Here is a 20,440-nt window from a genome sequence, read left to right on the forward strand (position 1 = left end):
ATCAGTCACTTACTAGAGTAATGTTGAGAAGATGACCTTAGAAGATATACATAGTCCTGGACAAATGAAAACAGTAAGAAATGGTGTTCAAGAGGTTAATACTGATAAATGCTACTATTAGTGTTTCCCTCATTAATATGGAAACTCCTGTTTAGTTGCTTCCGCTAAACGCTGTGGTTGCCATATCAACAGTTCCGGAATGAATTATAGGGGATCATGAGATACAATGATGGAAACAATATCTGATCAATATCCGTAGAGAAGGTTCATTCCACTATCCGATACAATAACCCTCACACTTGGGCGAAGTCCCTGACAAAGTACATTGAGCAGAAACCTGTATAATGTCTGTTACAGTCTGGAGATTACTGAAATGCCCCCCAACTTCTGGGCATGTGGGGTCTTTTTTGTTTTCAGACTTTTGAGGCTATATATGATTTAACAATTGTAAGCGATGGAAGCATCACCAGCAAGCAGCAGGGATATGAGAGCATTGACAATAAGCTTTCAAGGATGGAGAACTCCTCCAACAAACAACAGGGATGGGGTGCTTATAACAAACGCCCAAAGTAGATGCTTCATCAAAAGGCATCAGTGATGGGGGCACCTCCAAAAAGCGCCAGGGATGAGAGGAAGCACCAAGAAGCATCACAGGGGACAACTCTAGCAAGAGTTAGATTTGGAAGCATCACCAACAAGGGATGGTGGGTCAGGGGTGAAAACATCATCAAAACCTGGCATGTGGGGACATCCCCCAACAAGCTTCAAGGATAGGGAAGACCTCTAACATGCTTCAAGGAAGTGAAGCAGCTCTCACAAGTGTCAGGAATGGCGGAGCTGCTTCAACAAATGACAGGGATGTGGTGGGCATCACAATCAAACCTTAGGGATAGGAAAGACAAACGTTAAGGATCTCAGGGAATTAAGAGCACCTCAGATAGCACAAATTTTCTGTGGGGATTTTTTGCACATTAAAAACTTAACTTTTATTAATTACCATTAAAAGTTGTATATCAAAACAAAAGAAAACAAATAAATGTTCCTAAAAGCTGTGTGTGGCCTTATTTATAATTGCAAAAGTTCCACCTCCCAGGATATACACAACTAGGTAACTTAGTCCTCACTAAGCTATGCTCCTGGCATTAGTTTTGCAGACAGGAACACTGAATTAGCTACTTGCTTTCTATTGCATATTCAGCTGAACTCATGAGGACTAATTTCCCAAATATCTCTCAACCGACTAGAAATATTATTCTCGGGCTGGATAGTAAACAGTGTTAAATATTACTGACATATAGCTATTAGCCATTAAAACCACCCATTCACATGCACACATATAGTTTGTTTCTGCCACATGAGCACTTAACTAGCCATGAAGGGGAGTGACATTGCTAAACTGGGGTGAAACTAATTCTCGGGCAGGGGATACTGCTTGTTTCTTTCTAGGATCGGCAGAACCCACACTTCCACACAAGCACACACTAATAGAGTAGATAGAAGCCTGACGCGTTTCAACTAACTCATCTTAGTCAGTATCATCAGAGGCTAACTGTATTTAAGAACATGCCATTCGACACGGCGCTATTACGAGCTATATTTAATCATTTCTCAATAGCCCGGTCGGTCATAGTTTCTGACCGCAGCGAGCGCTTGGTGGAGCTGGGTTTATAAACCCTACAGACCCACCCCTTTCGATGACGCAGCGGGGGGCGTGGTAATTACATCACCAACCCCTCCCTACTGACGTCAGGCCAATCCCGTCCTCAATACGACGGACGGGATCGTAACCAGGCAACGCAAGATGCTTAATTGTTACAACCAGACCCCGCTTCGCGGTCTGCATCTGCCGGAGCTTTACAGATTTAAATGGCAGATACAGGTAAGTAACCTTCATCAATGGATACCCAACCAGCCCTATATTAAAAGTGTGGGAAAAACCTCATAATATGGAGAACCTCAAACCAAATCAAGTCAATACCTGCTCAAATATTAACCTAAAAAACAGTCTAAAACCGCAAGGTGTGAATATTACCCTAAGTAAAGGTATGAACCAAAAGGTATAAACAGGGATTCCATACGGCAATACTAGAGCAAGAATTAAACAGAGAGATTATTGGTCGAATGGCATGTTCTTAAATACAGTTAGCCTCTGATGATACTGACTAAGATGAGTTAGTTGAAACGCGTCAGGCTTCTATCTACTCTATTAGTGTGTGCTTGTGTGGAAGTGTGGGTTCTGCCGATCCTAGAAAGAAACAAGCAGTATCCCCTGCCCGAGAATTAGTTTCACCCCAGTTTAGCAATGTCACTCCCCTTCATGGCTAGTTAAGTGCTCATGTGGCAGAAACAAACTATATGTGTGCATGTGAATGGGTGGTTTTAATGGCTAATAGCTATATGTCAGTAATATTTAACACTGTTTACTATCCAGCCCGAGAATAATATTTCTAGTCGGTTGAGAGATATTTGGGAAATTAGTCCTCATGAGTTCAGCTGAATATGCAATAGAAAGCAAGTAGCTAATTCAGTGTTCCTGTCTGCAAAACTAATGCCAGGAGCATAGCTTAGTGAGGACTAAGTTACCTAGTTGTGTATATCCTGGGACGTGGAACTTTTGCAAATATAAATAAGACCACACACAGCTTTTAGGAACATTTATTTGTTTTCTTTTGTTTTGATATACAACTTTTAATGGTAATTAATAAAAGTTAAGTTTTTAATGTGCAAAAAATCCCCACACAAAATTTGTTCTTTCTTTTGATATTGATGCACATAACCTTCAAACATATTTAATAGTTGTTTGTATCACCTCAGATAGCGTTAGAGATGAGGAGTACCTCCAACTAATGCTGTGGATGGGGAGCTGCTACAAGAAGTGTGAGGGGTAAGTGAGCACCTCCAACAAGTGTCAGTGATAAGGACAGTGCAGAACTCCAGCCTACTGGACAGCTGTGACTATGTAATCTACCCTCACATACTGAGAGCTTCATCTAGCACTGACTGAGTGCGCACACTACAATCTGTAATACATTATATTACCATCTTAGAAGACAGAACTCTATGGTGACTTTCCAATATTGGCAACAACCTCCTAGGGGTAAATGTTGACATGGTGACCTGCTTTGAATGTCAGGAGAATTATCTCTTCTCAGGAGCCCAAATACCTTATGTGCATCTGAAGAAAGAGCTATGAGGAGCTGATCTGTATTATAGGATGTTGTGTACAGGCCTTTGCCTAAAATAAAGCCCAGCTTCTAGTTCTGGGGCTGGAGGTGCCTGTTTGGATTCTGACAGGTTGATACTATATACAATACTTTCTTGGGATGCCCGAATGGTAGATCGCATTAGATAGAGTTACCATAGCCTGAGACCCTCCTGTGGTTACACCACCACCACAACCAAATACAGTGGAATATTTTCCATATGAACAAGCTGTGTATGTGATGTGGTCCTGCTGTAGAGACCACCAAGAGCCAGGGATGACTGTGGCAGAAGGGTACCTCAAACTAGTAACGGGGGCACCTCCAACAAGTGCTAGGAATAGGGAGCATCGCCAATAAACATCAGGCATGGAGGATATATAAAACAAGTGTCAAGGATAGGAGGATGCTCCAATGGGGGTTCATGGAGCGGGGGATTTCTCCAGCAAGCATCAGGGTTATTGGACCACCTCCAAAAGTGTCATGGAGGGTGAACTACCAGAAACAAGCGTCAGAGATGTTGGATCACCACCAAAAAGGATCAGGAATGGGGAACATCTCCAAGAAGAGTCAAGAGATGGAAGTAAGTGCTTTCTACCAGCACCAGGGAAGAGGAGGTATCTTCAATAAGCACCAAAGATGGCAACCCTAAGAAGCCTCAGTGAAGCAGGAGCATCTCCACTAAGAGTCAGGAATAGAGCTGCACCTTCATCCCCAAGTGTAAGTAAAGGATGTACAGCCTAGAAGCACCAAGGATGAAGAATACCACCAAAAAGTGCAAGGGACGGGAGGCAACATGTGTTTGGAATTGAGGTGTCTTCAATAAGGAATGAGGAGCTCCTCCAAAAATGGCAAAGATGGGGGAAACCTACAAGTGTCAGTGATGAGGTAGAGTATCCAACAAGTGCCAACAACATCCAGAGATGGAGGAAACCTCCACCAAGTGGCTATATCTCAATAAAGACATTCCCTGAGCCATGTAGATCAAGGATCTGCAACATATAACCTCATTCATTCAGTTCTCAGCTCTGCCCTAGAAAAATAGCCAACACAGTCCCAAAAGGAATTAATTAAGAATTCAGGTTGCTATGGTAACATATAATCAATAAGACAGTGTAACAAAACCATATCCTCCCTGTGGCTAACGTTATATTACAAGGAGGCCGCAAGTGAGAACTAGATGCATGAGGTCGAACTGCTTTCTTGTGTTTTTTTTTCCCAAAAAAGTGTAGTAAAACTGCGGTTTTCTAAAAAATTGCAAGGTATGGCCTCAATTTTCATTTTAATATTAATCACTGTGACCAGGCCACAGGAAGAAAATTGGGATTTCAGTAGCGAACCGGAGTCCCTGCCTTGTGTTTTATGTGCCCATGTGGTTCACAAGAGGTGATAAGTGCAAAGAAAGAAGAAATCAATAGTAATTTTAAGAAGGACATAAGTGGTTCTTGAGGCTATTCATGTATGAAGGCATCAAGTACATCACAGAATCACTTCCATTACATCCCACTATAAGACGAGCGGATACGTTTATAAACCATTTCAGAATCTGCAGGAGGTCACTTGGTGGTCCCTTTAAGAATGGGTATGGAGCATATAGATACGAGGAGGACAAAAGGCAGACGTCCTGCTCTGAAGTCAGTCCAGGCCAAGTGCCGAAGAGATCCCTGCCATCTGTGTAGAAGGTAAAGACCATGGTCTATAGTAGGATCTCACTATCCATACTAACATGTCTACATTTCGGTTTTACCTTTCTAGCTGGTAGGAGGAGGAGTTATTTACATTTTCCCTCACCCAGCTGGTAAGAAGTTAGCTGCTTCCTCCCTTAGGACAAGTTAACGTTTTCTTCCTTTAGATAGCTGGTAGAAGAAGAAGTTAGCCAATTCCTACCTCAACTAGCTGGAAGAAGATATCCAAGTCCTACCTCAACAGGGTGGTAGGAGAAGACATTAGCTACATCCTCCCTCATGAAGCTGGTAGGAGAATAAGTCACTTACTTCCTCTTTCACATAGGTTGTACGAGAAGACATTAGCTACGTCCTCTCTCATCTAGCTGGTAGAAGAACGCGTTAGCGAATTCCACTTTAATGTAACTCTAAAAAGAAGTTAGCTACTTCCTCTCCCATCTAGATGGTAGGGAAAAAACACTACCTACATCATCCTGGGTTGGACAGCAATCCAACCAAAGAATTCATTAAAAGAAAGGTAGTCTTGTATCCTTATGCGATACAGGTTTTGGACACTGGGTCATAACTATAAGGTAAAGCCATGAACCAATTTAAGTAAAGTGAAAAGGAAGTCATGAGATGAATTCCTCGGTCATCCGGATCATCCTCTCACTTTTCTCTAACATAGGCAGCGATTCACTGTTCCACCGTGAGATAGAACCTTTTAAGTGACCAGATGACATAGAAATCAGGTCTATGTGACCTAAGATGGCTGATGGTAGCGGTCAGACACTGGTCATAGCTATACTTTCTGTCGAAAAATCTAAGGTTGTAAAAGTCTGTGCCAAAAAAGCTGTGCAAAATCAATATACATGAAGACTGCAGCACTGGCAATGTTAGTTTTCTTGGGCACAGGTCAATATCTGGATGGGAAATATAAGTTCCAGGGAGCGGGAAGGTGGTTGCGCTTAGTTCCAGCACAACCACAGGACCTGGCAGCTCCTCCTAGTTTAGAGTGTCTTCTTTTATTACTCTTTTTGTGCTGTTCCTCTGTTATTCCTCCTGGAAATGCATGAATAAATTAATAATTGGGTGTTACCACTCAGGGATGTTTTCCTGCACACATTGACTCTGTCCAAGCAGTGCTGACTGTGGAGGGACACACAATTTTGACAAGGAGAATACTAATACCCCGTTGTCAATTCATTCATAGATTTCTAGTTGAAGTAACAACAGAACAGCACAATGCAGAATTAGGAGAAAAAATGGGAAAAGACGAGTCAAGACTTGTTATCACATGGAGAATACAGGTAGCACTAGACTTGAAAAGGTGTTATATAGAATTAGCCACTTTCTTCTAGAAGCAGCGCCACTGCAGTGCCTTGGTTGTGACAGGTACTGCAGCTCGGCTCCATTGAAGTGGATAGGACTGGACAGGTGTGACTGTTTTTGTAATCTCGCCGGTCCCTACAGTCTGACTATTACTACAAATTAATTTGTTAAAGGCTTTATCGGCCTTGCTTGTACTTCATTAATATTTGATACAGATAGTGGCTGAGTACACAAAGAGAGCGTGTGCATGCCAGCTGCCACACAACACATAGCATGCGCTCCAGGTGCGGGCAGCTCATGAATGATACATGTGAAGTCACGTTTCCAGTGCCAATCGATGACGCTTTTGTCCACATGGAAATTAAAGGGGGTTGTACTGGATTAGAAAAAAGGATCAGACTTTTTTTTTCTTTTAAATTTTCAGAAACAGCGCCACTCTTGACTAAGGGCTGGGTCCGGTATTGCAGCTATGCTCTATTCATCTGAATGAGCTGCAATACCCGAAAAAGCCATGGACCAAGGGTGGTGCCATTTTTGGAAATAATGACAGAACCTTTTATTTCTAATTCAATATGACCCCTTTTAACCCTTAAATTTATCTCTAACTGTTACAGAAACTTTATAGGTGATGTCATTATTCATGGTATTTTAGTCTAACATTCATTTAAAGGGAGTGTCATCAGGACCGAGCAGATCAACCCAACTCCATTACCCAAATAAATCTGGATGATAAGGCAGACAACAGTGGCCATTATAGCTGGCACCAAGCCTTGGCTTTCCAACCATAGAAATGGTTGAACAGAAGAAGATTCAACTTAGACAATTCTTACCAACTTTTTACAGCTCATAGATTCCCAGGATGGGTGTTTAGGCCCCAAATCCATAGACCCCACCTAAGTCAATGCCCAATGGTGCAAGTTGTGATTCTCCAGCACCCAGAGCTGTACCAGACATGGATGTTCAGAAGAAACCTGAAATATGATATAACTAAATACCAAGCGACTATATCCTGAGAACATTATAGTATATACTAGTTGTCCATGACTGGTGGCACTACAAGTCTCATCATATCCGGACAACTTTTGGTCAAAGAGACTTCGATGGCAGAGTACAACATGGGGTCTACTAACTATGGATGGCTCTGACTGCAGTTGAGGAGTCGTAATATCCATCTAACCAAGCGTGTTAATATACTATGATGGGAGTCCTGGTCCACCATGCCTAGAAGACAGGATGTCCATTGCTCATCATGATGGGAGTTGTAGTCCCCCACGCCTGGTAAACAGGATGTCCATTGCTTACTACAATGGGAGTTACAGTACTCCATGCTTAGAAGCTGTTACGTCTATTGCTTACTATGATGGGAGTTGTAGTCCACCATGCCTAGAGGCCAGGCTGTTCATTGCTCATCATGATGGGAGTTGTAGTCTACCATGCCTAGAGGCCAAGCTGTTCATTGCTTACTATGATGGGAGTTGTAGTCCACCATGCCTAGAGGCCAGGATGTTCATTGCTTACTATGATGGGAGTTGTGGTCCACCATGCCAAGAAGCAAGAATAGACACTATGAACCTAACTGTACACGTTTCCAAGCACCTGATAGCATATGACAGTATATACTTCACTGGTAGTGATACTACAACCCCCAGCATGGCTACAGAAAAAGTCCAGGATAACAAAAATAAAAAAAATCCACAACTAAGCAACAAGTCCGGAAACCACACAGATTATGTAATCCTCTAGTCCCACTATGATCTGCAGCAAGATTACAAAGTAAACAGCGGGTGACCAGTACAACCTGATCTCCTGATCCGCGCCTGCCTGCTGCTTTGACGTCTGAGCCAGAACCTCCTGCAGGTAGCCACGAGAACTGTAAACATCAAGACTTCATTATCCTTTTCTTCAATGTCCCAGGAAAGAAAAAAATCATCTATAATTTTGAGGGTTTGGGCCCAATTGCCTAAATTTCGGGTCTTTTTTTATTTTTTGGAATGGGTGGAGGTGTAATGAGAATTGTTCCAAAATAAATCAGGATTCTGCAGGTGTTGAGATCCTAAACAGTTAATGACATGTAAATAATGGCTGATGTGCATAGTACACAGTGGAAGGTAACTAGAGATGCTTTGCATTTGTGGTAGTTCAGGACGTCCCTGAAAAGCAGAAGGAGGCGGCCGGGGTAGCGATAGATGAATGGAACCCGATATGACAGGATGAGCAATTGTGGATTAACTCTTTAAGCACCACCACAATATTTCTTATCTATCCATTAACTTTGTGAGGCCCTGGTGTGTATGGGACTGTACAATGGATATCAAGGGGCACAGGGATGATGCCCTATTACGTTGGCATTTTATTGGTATAGTATACATCATAACAAGCATAATAATATCTCATATATTCAGTAACTTTGGACTGTATTTACCCTAGTATGTACAGGACTCTGCGATGGATGCCAATGGGCACAAGGATGATACATCCATATGCTGGCGCTCTATTGGTATCAAATACAACATAATGAGCAGTGTTATGCCCTGTATATCAACTTCATTGGGATGCCATATACTTATACCATGTGACCTAAGCCATGTAAACACAATGCAACCATACTGCCATAATAGTGGGCACCGCAATATTCATTATACATTAACATGGTCATCAGGATAGAGATGTACCCATCTACTACCCATCCATTTACGTTCTGGCCAATAACTCACTCCTCAGCATCTTGCTGCATTACGGGCATCAGCTGGCATTCATGCATAGCATACCCGGATGTGTGCCCCCATACCACATGCACCCCCATCCCCATGCACCACTGCAATACATAGCTATAAAGGGTATGCTAGGTACCTCTGCCCTGCATCACTTGTCAGGGACCCCATAATTCGAGCCGGTAGCAGGGGGCTGACTCCATTCAGGTCTTCCCGTGTAATTGGTGGGACGATTTTGGACCCTGTGCTGATCTCCGAGGGAGAATTCTTCATCTTGGCTCTTGCCATCTTCTCAGTTCAGGTTGCACATTCCTCCCCTGTCTTCAACTCACATGCACACTGATCATACTGCATGCAGTTCTGTACTGCAGGCAAGTACCACCTTATTTTATACTTCTTCCCTGCTCCCCGCCGGGAAATGGTACATTCCTTTCCTCTCCATGGATTTCAGCACTAGATGACAGAGTAAGGAGATGCATTCATTCACTCAGTGTCTCTAGGGCAGAGGAGTCTTCGGCGTAGGGATGCTCTGAGGAGCTGCTGCAGATTCTCACATCCTCCAAGATGCTGCAATGAATACTAGAGTATGTCTACAAGAAGCCTCCTCAGTGACAGTCATTGCTTACATCCCTCCTCTGTCATAATGCAAATCCCTGCACCTGATGCTTGGTTACTAGCTATGTATAGCACTCACAAGTTAAAGGGGCCCTCCAACATTATACATGTAAGGTTAAAAAAAAATAGCCTAAGCACTAGACAAATGCCCCCCACCCCCTATCCTACATTCATGGACCCCGTACATTTAGGACATGAATTGTGGACTTCAGTCTGGCCGCTATGTTTTAGACTGCAGCTGACCCGGGGCCCGCCAGTAATGAGAACCCCTCAGATGCCATAATATACATATATTATCCATAATATCCAGATGCTATAATATACTTTGTTACAGGGTCCTCATGGAGGGTCTCTTATCCTAACAACCCATTGATAGGGACAGACTGCGTAACGCTTCATCTCACTTGTGGTGACGCTGCAGGGAACTTGAAAAGATACTACAAGGCCCCCCCAGATTACAGCTGAATTCTAGGGGTCCCAGCAGGGGGACACTTTCTTATCAGCTTATTTAGGGAGTGTCCATAAGCAGAAAACTCCTTAAAGGGGTATTCCAGTTTCAGGAAATAACACATCTGATATTATATATTTTTTAATATTTTGTTTTTGCCTCTCAACTATCTTCTATACGGGTAATATATGACTAATATATGACAAATAGTGGAATATATTCTCCCATCAGACACATATACAACCCTAATAACACACAGATCGAAGTGTCAGCTCTATAGGAGACACGTATGTCTTGTATTTATCTCATCAGGGGCCAAGTAACCCACCGTGGATGTGATGCGCTGGATAAAAGGCCCATCAACGTCACTTTGACCAAACGTGGGTATATTTGGGCAGCTGGGCCCTCAGCTGTTCCTCTTGGTCTTTGAAGCAAGTTTTGGACCATCTGTCATGGCTACAGGCATGTAACTACAGGAAGCGCAGGGGATGGAGTCTGATGGGGGTCAAAAAGGTCCACCAGCCTCATATAAAGAGACCACTATAATAGATGCTATAATGCTGAGGGTCCTGTACACAGAGACATAGATCAAGTCTTGTGGGTCCACTTCTAAGCCGAAATCCCATTGTATACAATTTTATATATTTCTTAAGTATAACACTTAAATGGTTACTAAGTTTTCAAAAAACTTTCCATAAATCAATAGTGAAAGTGGATATAAGAAACTTTGCAATATATCTTTCCAGAGGAAAATGCTTCTTTCTCCACCCAACTGGTTCTTTACCTGCTCCTCTGCTAAACTGACATTTACTCGGAGATCTCTGCTAAAATAGGTTGGCCCATGAAATAACTTATCCCCTATATGTTGCAATGTATATGTCTTCGCTCCATTTATTTAAATGGGACCTCCAGAGATAGCTAAGAGCTGTAATTCAGTTATCTAAATGAATGGTGTAGTGGAGAGCAATGTCCGACCACCGCTCCATTTAGACCCCAGTTCTTCTGATTGGTGGGGATCCCAGCAGTCACACCCCTACTGATATGGTGCAGATTCTCCTTTACTTTTGGGTTCAGTGTATGTAAAAGGGTTTTCCATTTTTGCCTCGACAACCCTGTTAAAGTGGCTCTATCAGCAAAATTTTGCTGATAGAGCCCCACATATGCGGGAATAGCCTTTAAGAAGTTAAAACCGGTAAAGTTATATTAAACTACCCCCCCCCCCCCCCAGTTTTAAAATAAAACCCTAAAAAAGAATATGTTGTACTTACCTATCGTGCACGGTGGGCGGGCATTCAGGGTCCGACGGCATCTTCAGCCACGCCTCCTCTTCCAGCGATGTCCTCGGGTCCCGTCTTCCTCTGGCGCTCGCAAACTGCCATTGATAAATAATGTCGCGGGTGCATGCGCAGTAGCAGTAGTATTAGGACATCGCTGGAAGAGGAGACGTGGCTGAAGATTCCGTCGGACCCTGAATGCCCGCCCACCGTGCACAATAGGTAAGTACAACATATTCTTTTTTAGGGTTTTATTTTAAAACGGGGGGGGGGGGGGGGGGGGGGGGGGGGGGGGTTGGTTTAATATAACTTTACTGGTGCCTGAATAGCCTTTTTAAATGCTATTCACACATATGTGGGGCTCATACACCAAAGTTTTGCTGATAGAGCCCCTTTAAAAGGGTTTTTCAAACCCAAATATATTTTTGATACTGATGACCTCTCCACAAGTTAGGTTATTCAGATCTGATCTCTGGGGGATCTGACACCCGGACCCTGCACAGATCTACTTATTTGGGTATTTCTAAGTACTGCACGCTACAGCATTGAAAGGGAAGCGTACGCATTCTCCATTCATACCTATACAAGCAAGCAGAGCTGCTGCACACTGGACAGCTGTCAAAATATGCATCTGGGGTTGGCAAACCCCTTTAATCCTCATGTATATATATTGTACTATTGATTTATGCAAAGTCTGAGATTTTCACAACTATCCTCTAAAGTCACTTTGTGCTGCAGGTTTTAGTTCAGAAAAAAACCCTAAAATCAGTTCACATCTCAGACTACATTCACTGAGCGCTCCATGCACTTGGTTTGGGTCCTCCTTAGCCGCACTTCGGTCAATTACCAGTGGCATAACTAGAGACTTAAGGGCCCTGGTGCGAAAGTCCAGCTTGGGCCCCCCATAGCCGTTTTCTCCCATTTTGTGGTGCAACCTCCCCCCCAGAATCTGTCCTTGACTACACTCAGACCAGTTGCTCCATTTGACATGTAAAGGTTAACGCTCTCTTTTCTGACAGTGGAAGGATAAGCTTCATACATTTTCTCACTACAGTTCACCAGAGGACAGGGGTAATAAATTTACAATGTGCAAACTGTCAGTGATCAGAGGGATTCAGAAAAGTAATCAAAGAAGTTTAACTAGCCTTTGGCTCCGCTCACACGGGGCAAGAGGGGGCGGATTTTGGTGAAGAATCCACGTCATAATCCGCCCCCTCACAATGGTGGTCTATGTAGATCGTTAGCTTACTTTTTTTCATGACCGGCATATTGCTGCTCACGGAAAAAAGAAGCGAGCTGCCCTTTCTTCAGGTGGATTCTGCAGCTCATTGAGCCACGGCGTCTGCCTTACGGCAGCACCCTCCCGACTAGGCCCATTCATTTGGGCCTACTAAAGAGCGGGAAGCCGCAACTGTCGGAAGGAGTGACAGTCGTGGCAGCCGGATTTCGGCCCTATTCTGACGCGGCTTCCCGCGTCAGAATCAGGACCAAATCCGCCATCCGCGCCCCGTGTGAATGGGGCTTTTGTGTGGTGAGGGTGACCTATGGACCCAGGGATGATGAAACCACTGTGAACCATTTAAGTTATGCCAGTGCTTATGGGGCCCCTAAGGCTCCTGGGCCTGGGTGTAATTGCATCCTCTACACCCTCTCAAATTATTCACCTGCCTGTCAGTGAACCGTGCCAGAAAAAAGTATGGTGGTAGAACTAAAAAGGACTGGACCAGGAGAAAGTGGAGTAAAATCACCTTTTTCCCAACTTTTGTTTAAGATATTGTAGTTTATACTAGATCTGTCTTTGCTGTAATGGAAAGCAACACTAAAGAATTGAGGTTAGGTTTACAACTGCACTGGGATCTCTGATGTTCCTGCCCACTCATGCTCTACAACAGGGGTTCCACATGGACCCCATGGATTATAATGGGGTCTGACAGGTGTCCATCAAGTTTCTGACGTTTTATACTGCAACTGACAAAGAGAAAAATCTTCCATGCAGGACTTTTCTCTCTACCAATTTTTGGCAGACTCGGTGGTGGAGTCTCCTACGTACGCGAATGTGAACCCAACATTACTTTGGTAAATCAGCCACTCCAAAGAGGTATGGAGAGGAGAGAAAAAACTGACTGACAAGACAGAAGGTGGATGTATGGTAGTGGTATAAATACCGGGGTAGCAGTGGTAGTGGCTGACACAGGGCCTGAGACCTTAGGGGGCTGGCTGGCCCCTGATGCTGTTTTTTTTTTTTTTTTGTTATTAGGCCGCTACTTACTGGAGTAACCCAAGCAGTTAATGGGTCCTATTTACTTACCGATCCCTGCTCCTGCTCACAGCCACTGCCACTTCCCCTTCTGCATACCATATCATGTCGCTTGGGCCCCCTGGAGGGCAGAAAAAGAAGTGGAGGTGGTTGTGAGCAGGAGTGGGGATTGGTAAATAAATAGGACCTGTTACCTGCTTGGTAACGGTCTATTAGCAAAAAATAAATACATAAAAACAGCATGGGGGGGGGGGGGGCACACGGTGGCTCAGTGGTTAGCACTGCAGCGCTGGAGTCCTGGTGTTCAAATCCCACCAAGGGCAAAAAACCATCTACAAGGAGTTTGTATGTTCTCTCCGTGTTTGCATGGATTTCCATCCCATATTCCAACAAAAGACATACTGATAGGGAAGAATGTACATTGTGAGCTCTATGTGGGGCTCACAATCTACATTTAAGAAAAAAAAAAAAAAACGCATCAGGGGCCCGCCAGCCCTAAGGTCCCGGGCCCTACGTCAGCTGCTACATCAGTATTTATGCCACTGCTATACATCCACCTTTCCCAACAATCACTGCTATCATTATACTTTTCAGACCACAGAGTATAATGATCGGATGCCCAGCGGAGGTGAGGAAACATACACACCTCTCCTACGCTCCGGAATTTTCAGGCAGTCTTTGGGCCTCTTTGGTTGCACTGCTGACCTGACTCGCATGACGTCTGTAGCAATACTGAAGTGGGTCAAAAGTATCAGGGAGAGCGCCGGAGCCCGGAAAAAGTAAGTAATATTGTTTTTTATGTTTGTCACATCCCCAGATCTCCGATCATTATACCACTTCAGACTAATTAGGAGTATATAGGTATATACACAGACTTGTAGAGTACACATCTATCTAATGTAATATTATGGCATCACAAGTGGATATATATATATTAATAATCCTCCTACATAGGGACCACTGTGGAGCATAATACTGTGTGCAGGGGCCACAATGGGACATAATACTGTGTGCAGGGGCCACTATGGGGGATAATACTGTGTGCAGGGGTCATTATGGGGCATAATACTGTGTGCAGGGGCCACTATGGGGCATAATACTGTGTAGGAGCCACTATGGGGCTTAATATTGTGTGTAGGGGTCACTATGGGACATAATAGTGTGTGCAGGGGCCACTTTGGGGCTTAATAGAGAGCGCAGCAATAAGGGGAGGGGTTCAGTCGGGGGTCTGCAGCAGGGGGAAGGGGGGCATTTCGCCACGGGGCCCAGCCGTTCCTAGTTACACCACTGGGACATACTACTGTATTCAGGGGCCACTATGGCACATAATAGTGTGTGTGTGTGTGTGTGCAGGGGCCACTGTGGAACATTATACTGTTTGGAGGGGCCACTATGAGACATTGCACCATATGGAAGGACTGCTATGAGATATTATACCGTCTGGAGGCCACTTTGGGTCATTATAGTGTGTATAAATGGTCCATAACACTATGGGGGTCAGAAAAGGGGGCGCTATGCCACCCCACCCCAAGTCAAAAGTTTTCTGGGGGGCCCAGTCTTCGCTAGTTACGCCACTGATGTGGATATATTCACATAGGGCTATGATGGTGTTTAAAGTCTCTATAATCTGCTGATATTACCAAGGGATCTGCCAGGAAAATGAAGTCATCCCCATTAATGTGGTAAGAGGACTTATACAATGAGATCCCCTGCACATTAATAAAAGCAGGGGTGGAAACTGCTTTAGGCGGAGTATATAGCGACTTGTGGTTACACAGTAAGTGAACAAGAAAAACCTAATGGACTCTGTCGTAAAAAGGAATTGTTGGTCTTCAGCACATAAAGCTGAATCCTTGCATAGTAGTAAGAAGATCTGCAAAGGGTTTTTCCTGGGATTGTAATATTGATGACCAATCCTTAGGATCAGAACATCGCTGTATATCGTTTAGTGGCTATGTTTGGTATTGCAGCTTAACCCCATTCTCTTGAAAGGGACTGAGCTGCAAACAGACCACTTGACTGATATATAAGACATTACTGGCATGTGAAGGGGAAGCGGCGATGACCTGAGCAGATCATCTGTCGGACCCCTACCAATTAGATATTGATGACCTATCGTAAAGGTGGGTTACTTATAGCAGAAATCTTGCAGAAAATGATGAAATTTTGTAAATGCCTAATACTTCTCACAGCTGAAGCTTTGCTACAATTGCAGGCAGTCTACATAATCATCTATGTGTTAAACTGGATATATTTTACTTGCACTGATACACTGTAACAAAATATCAGGATGCTGTTAATGTTATCTTTAGCTCACAGACCCTTCAATAGTTGGTCTTCTTTATCTATAACTGATTCTGTACATGTATGTGACCACCCTGGTGTTATTATGTGAGAGCACTAGGAAATCATAACCACGAGTTGTGTATAAGAAGAAGAATTCCCTTTTAATTACCGTGTACTATATATACACAGAGAAGATCTGCTTAGCAACAAGAGTGTGGCTGAAGGGGTTAATAAACAAGGCGAGCCCTGTGAAATTCTGCTGGCATGGCCCATCCATATAATGAAATGTGATTAGCGCATACTGCATATCTGACACCGGACCGTCAGCGCCGTAGTTGCCAAGGTGACCTTGCTGCCATGTCGTGTGCTGTCACCGCTATAATTTTCGGGTTCTTATATTTAGTCTATTATTTTGTCATTGTGCTGGTTACATTAGGTTATAGTCAGGGCTGTGGAGTCAGAGTCGGAACCAGTTTTGGGTGGAGTCGGGAAAAAAGTTACCAACTCTGACTCCAGCTTAAAAACCAAAATATTAATGATCATATATTATATAGATGTGTAGTAGTGTAATTAGATGTGTAGTCATTTTCAATAATTATTATTTTTTTCCTGAATTACAGGAGCTTTAATGATGTTCTCAGACCATGAAGGAGTCTGAGCAGTTATAGTCATAGTTAGGCTCAAAAAAAAAAAAAACCTCCCCAGTGCACCCTCCACAAAGCATAATGCTCTCCCCAGTGCACCCACCACACAGCATAATGCTCTCCCCAGTGTACTCACCACTAATCATAATGCTCACCCCAGTGTGCCCACTACACAGCATAACGCTCTCATTAGACCCAACATAATAGTTGTCCCATATAATAATTATAATTATTATTTAAATTAAAAAAAAGGAATACTTATGAAGCCTCATTCCTGTGGAATTTTCTGCAGCTCTTCTTGCCTTTTCTCTAGTTCAAGTTGACAATGATACATGCAACCATCTTCTTCACGTACCTATGCAAGCATCAGTTGTCAGCTTTTTTCTTCTTAAAATGACAGCTTGAAGCTAGCAGCAAATGGTACCAAGAGTGAAAAGTCTTGGCTGCATTTGCAACATGTTAGGGGGCGTTCACACTAGCGTTGGTGTCCGACAGCTAGTGTCCGATGCTAATGTCTGCGGAAGATTTTAGCATTGGACACTAGCTGTGTCTGTTACAATTTGCATGATTTTAAATGGGACATCATGTTGTGTCCTTAAGTGTCCGTTTACAAAGATGTCCGATTTTTCAAGCGGACAGCTAAATCCTACATGACTTAGGGAGCGTTCACAATACCCGACAAAATGTTAAAATGTTAGAGGTTCGATATTCGTTTCGAGTAGCCCCTCAATATTTGACTACTCGAATCGAATATCAAACCCTATTATAGTCTATGGGGGAAAATGCTCGTTTCAGGGGTAGGCAACGTTTGATCAAATTATGCTTACCAAGTCCACGAGTGAGGGTCGGGCTGGATCCTCCGAGCAGTCTTCTCCTTGCAGCATCCCCGCGGCATCTTCCGGCTCTGAATTCACTACAAGCGGACATGCGCAGTTGGCTCTGCCCAGGCCCGAGACCTGGCAGAGTGAATTCAGAGCCGGAAGATGCAGCGGGGATGCTGCACAGAGAAGACTTCTAAAGGTAGGAGAAGAACCAGCGTTGATTAGCCGACTGTATAGCATTCGGCCAATCAATGCTGGTTCTGCATCGAACTTTTACATTCGAATAGCAAGTGGTACTCGATCAAGTACGAGTATTTCGAATACCGTAGTATTCGATCGAATACCTACTCGATCGAGTACTACTCGCTCATCTCTAGAATGGACACTTAAAGGGGTTGTCCCGTCACAAGGATCCTATCTATAATGCTTGTAAATGTGAATGTAAGACTTCTCCTAAATACACTGCTTCAGCAAAACTGCTTTGTTTGGCCACTATCTCACTTTATTTATTTTTTTGTGGCCACAGCCCTGACCTGAGTCAAGTGATGTGTCTGCCTGCTCTCAGGGGGGAGGGAGGAGGGGCTAAGTGCACGGGAGCGAGCCTGGAGGGGGGAGGGGTAGTTTACCCTTTGGGGGACAGGTGAAGCCAGCAACATCGCTATGCTTCTGCCCTGCATGAAGACAGCAGCGGCAGAAGCGATGCTGCTATTCCAGGGCGGGGGGCGGAGGAGCGGAATAACAGCATCGCTTCTGCCGCTGCTGTCTTCATGCAGGGCAGAAGCATAGCGATGTTGCTGGCTTCACCTGTGCCGGCATCTAACTCCCCGGCATCTGCTGTAATAGGCGGATGCTGGGGACTGTTAGACGCTGGCACAGGCACATCGCTATGCTTCTGCCCTGCATGAAGACAGCAGCGGCAGAAGCGATGCTGTTCCGCTCCGGGGTCACATATGCAAAGCCAAGCGGCAAGATGCCGCCGGCCCTGCGTGCAAGCTCATACACCAGTCTAGCCTTCACAATGCTAATACAGAACCGCAGGGTGTCGGGTCTGTATTCGCATTGTGAAGGGTAGACTGGTGTATGAGCGCGCACGCAGGGCCGGCGGCATCTCGCCGCTTGGCTTTGCATATGTGACCCCGCCCACCAATGACGAGACAAAGCCGGAAGACAGAAGATTTTAGAGGAACGAAGACGGGTAAGTATGTGACGTGGGAATACCCCTTTAAGGACACCCACGGAGAGTAAAAAAACACACCCGATGTCCATTTAAATCAATGCAAAATGTCACGGACACAGCTAGTGTCCGCTGCTAATGTCCGCACAAGATTTTGAATGGACATTAGCAGCGGACACTACCTGTCGGACATCGATGGTAGTGTGAACACCCCCTTAGCTGTCTATTTGAAAAAATGGAAATCTTTGTAAACGGACACTAAAGGACACAACATTATGTCCCATTTAAAATCATGCAAATTGCAAATGAACGCAGCTAGTGTCCGATGCTAAAATCTTCCGCGGACATTAGCATCGGACACTAGCTGTCGGACACCAACGCGAGTGTGAACCAATGGTGACTATTTTGGTCACCATATGACGACCTGTCAAGTGTGTTTGTGTGTACGTATATACGACTAATGATCATACTCATACCCATACAGTCCTTTCTATCTGCATAAATCCTGCATATACTTCTTGTGAGAAGTCACTAGTGGGAAGGCGGCTCAGGACATTTGAGCTGCTGTGACATCACTGTACTAGAGTGACATCATCAAGTCCGCAGAGCTGTAAATTTTTGCCTGCTTTAGCATTTTGCGGGTTAATATGCCTATTATGTCAGTACAGGAATAGCATCTGATGTTCATAACCGCCCATAAATCCTCAGTCTGTTACCAGGGTGATACATTGCAGTCAGTCTCCAGCCATGGATATAGGGTCAGAGCTCTCCTAATGTACACTAAATGTGTTGCATTATTTAATACACGGGATACACATTAACACCAGGGCAGGTAACTCTCCATGGGGCTGTTCACACACTAATGTGTTATAAAGATGGTTCCTACTGACAAATCACTTGTTCTTTTGTTCTATTACTACATCTCGGTGAAGAATATATCAATACAACGATATCACACAGCTATAATATGGTCATATTTCATCATCTGTATATGAACCCTTAAATGCACTGAATTGTGGGGTCTGAGTCTTGTATCTGTAACATTACATAATATTATAGTCTAACACTGGCAATCAAGGTCCTGATTCCAATAACCACAGCTGCATCCCCCTCCCCATCTTCTGTCTACTAGCCAAGTCTATCCATTTCTAAGCCACACACATCCTATTGATAAAAGAAGTGTTACGACTCAGTTGTCAAAAAGTTAGTAAAGCAATGTCAAATAAATTTCCAGGAGGAACAACAGAGGGACATCACAATACTATTCTAAGAAAATAATCCACGGAATTGTTATTTCATAAGGATTACACGGTGACATCTGGAGTGGTGACTGCTCATCTTTAAACCTTATGGACACTCATCATGACATTATGGGCAATGATGCATGCGGCCTTAAGTCTTATTAGAAGCATTGCCATGTTCAAGGATCCTGTTCTCGGCAATAATCCACAGGAGCCCATAAAGTACAATTGTTAAGACTTTGACGCTTGTATATCAGAGAACTGCATGTCTAGAAATTCACTAATATACCCTTAGTACCATTAGTCGTAGTCAGGAGGGGGGGGGGGGAGTCAAATTCCTTGAAGCTGCCCATTTTGGCAGCCTGTACCATGTACATTTGTTGAATGGGAGCCAAGCACCCTATACAAGTGGCCATAAAAGAGCACATGCCTGGTAGCCTATGGTGACTGATATGTTTGGGAATTGCTTTTCATGCAGGTTAACACTCCGCATCCACTACCGATCCTTCACATATTATAGAGTCGAATCACATTTTGATCTCTGGCAAAAGAAAGCCTCATTTACAAATGAAGAAAACAAATCCAAGTTATTCTACATTTACCTATACACCAAAGCTGGCATGTCCTATTATTTGGCTTGTGTATAGAGATCCCTGAGCCAGGAAACCACAAGACGCTGCCGTTCAAGGTCCTTTGAAGTGAAGACTGCGGAAGGAGGGAGACGGGACAGACAGACTGTCCAGAGATGCAGGATGTTTTTTCTCTAAAGACTG

The 20,440-nt window shown here is 43.9% G+C and overlaps 1 protein-coding gene across 6 annotated transcripts in view; it reads right to left on the minus strand.

Moving 5' to 3' along the window:
- KCNT1 (potassium sodium-activated channel subfamily T member 1) overlaps window positions 1-20,440 on the minus strand; it is a 214,274-nt gene that overhangs the window by 103,203 nt on the left and 90,631 nt on the right. For 2 of the 6 annotated variants that reach the window (XM_075259501.1, XM_075259499.1), the window contains exon 1: window positions 9,047-9,462. The exons of the other annotated variants lie outside the window; for them this stretch is intronic. In XM_075259501.1, coding sequence (XP_075115602.1) covers window positions 9,047-9,195 — 149 coding nt within the window. In that variant the 5' untranslated portion in view covers window positions 9,196-9,462. Of the gene's footprint in view, window positions 1-9,046; window positions 9,463-20,440 lie in introns of those variants that run through there. 6 annotated transcript variants of the gene reach the window in all.

Source organism: Leptodactylus fuscus, chromosome 11 (assembly GCF_031893055.1).
Source record: "Leptodactylus fuscus isolate aLepFus1 chromosome 11, aLepFus1.hap2, whole genome shotgun sequence".
In the NCBI taxonomy this organism is placed as follows: domain Eukaryota; kingdom Metazoa; phylum Chordata; class Amphibia; order Anura; family Leptodactylidae; genus Leptodactylus; species Leptodactylus fuscus.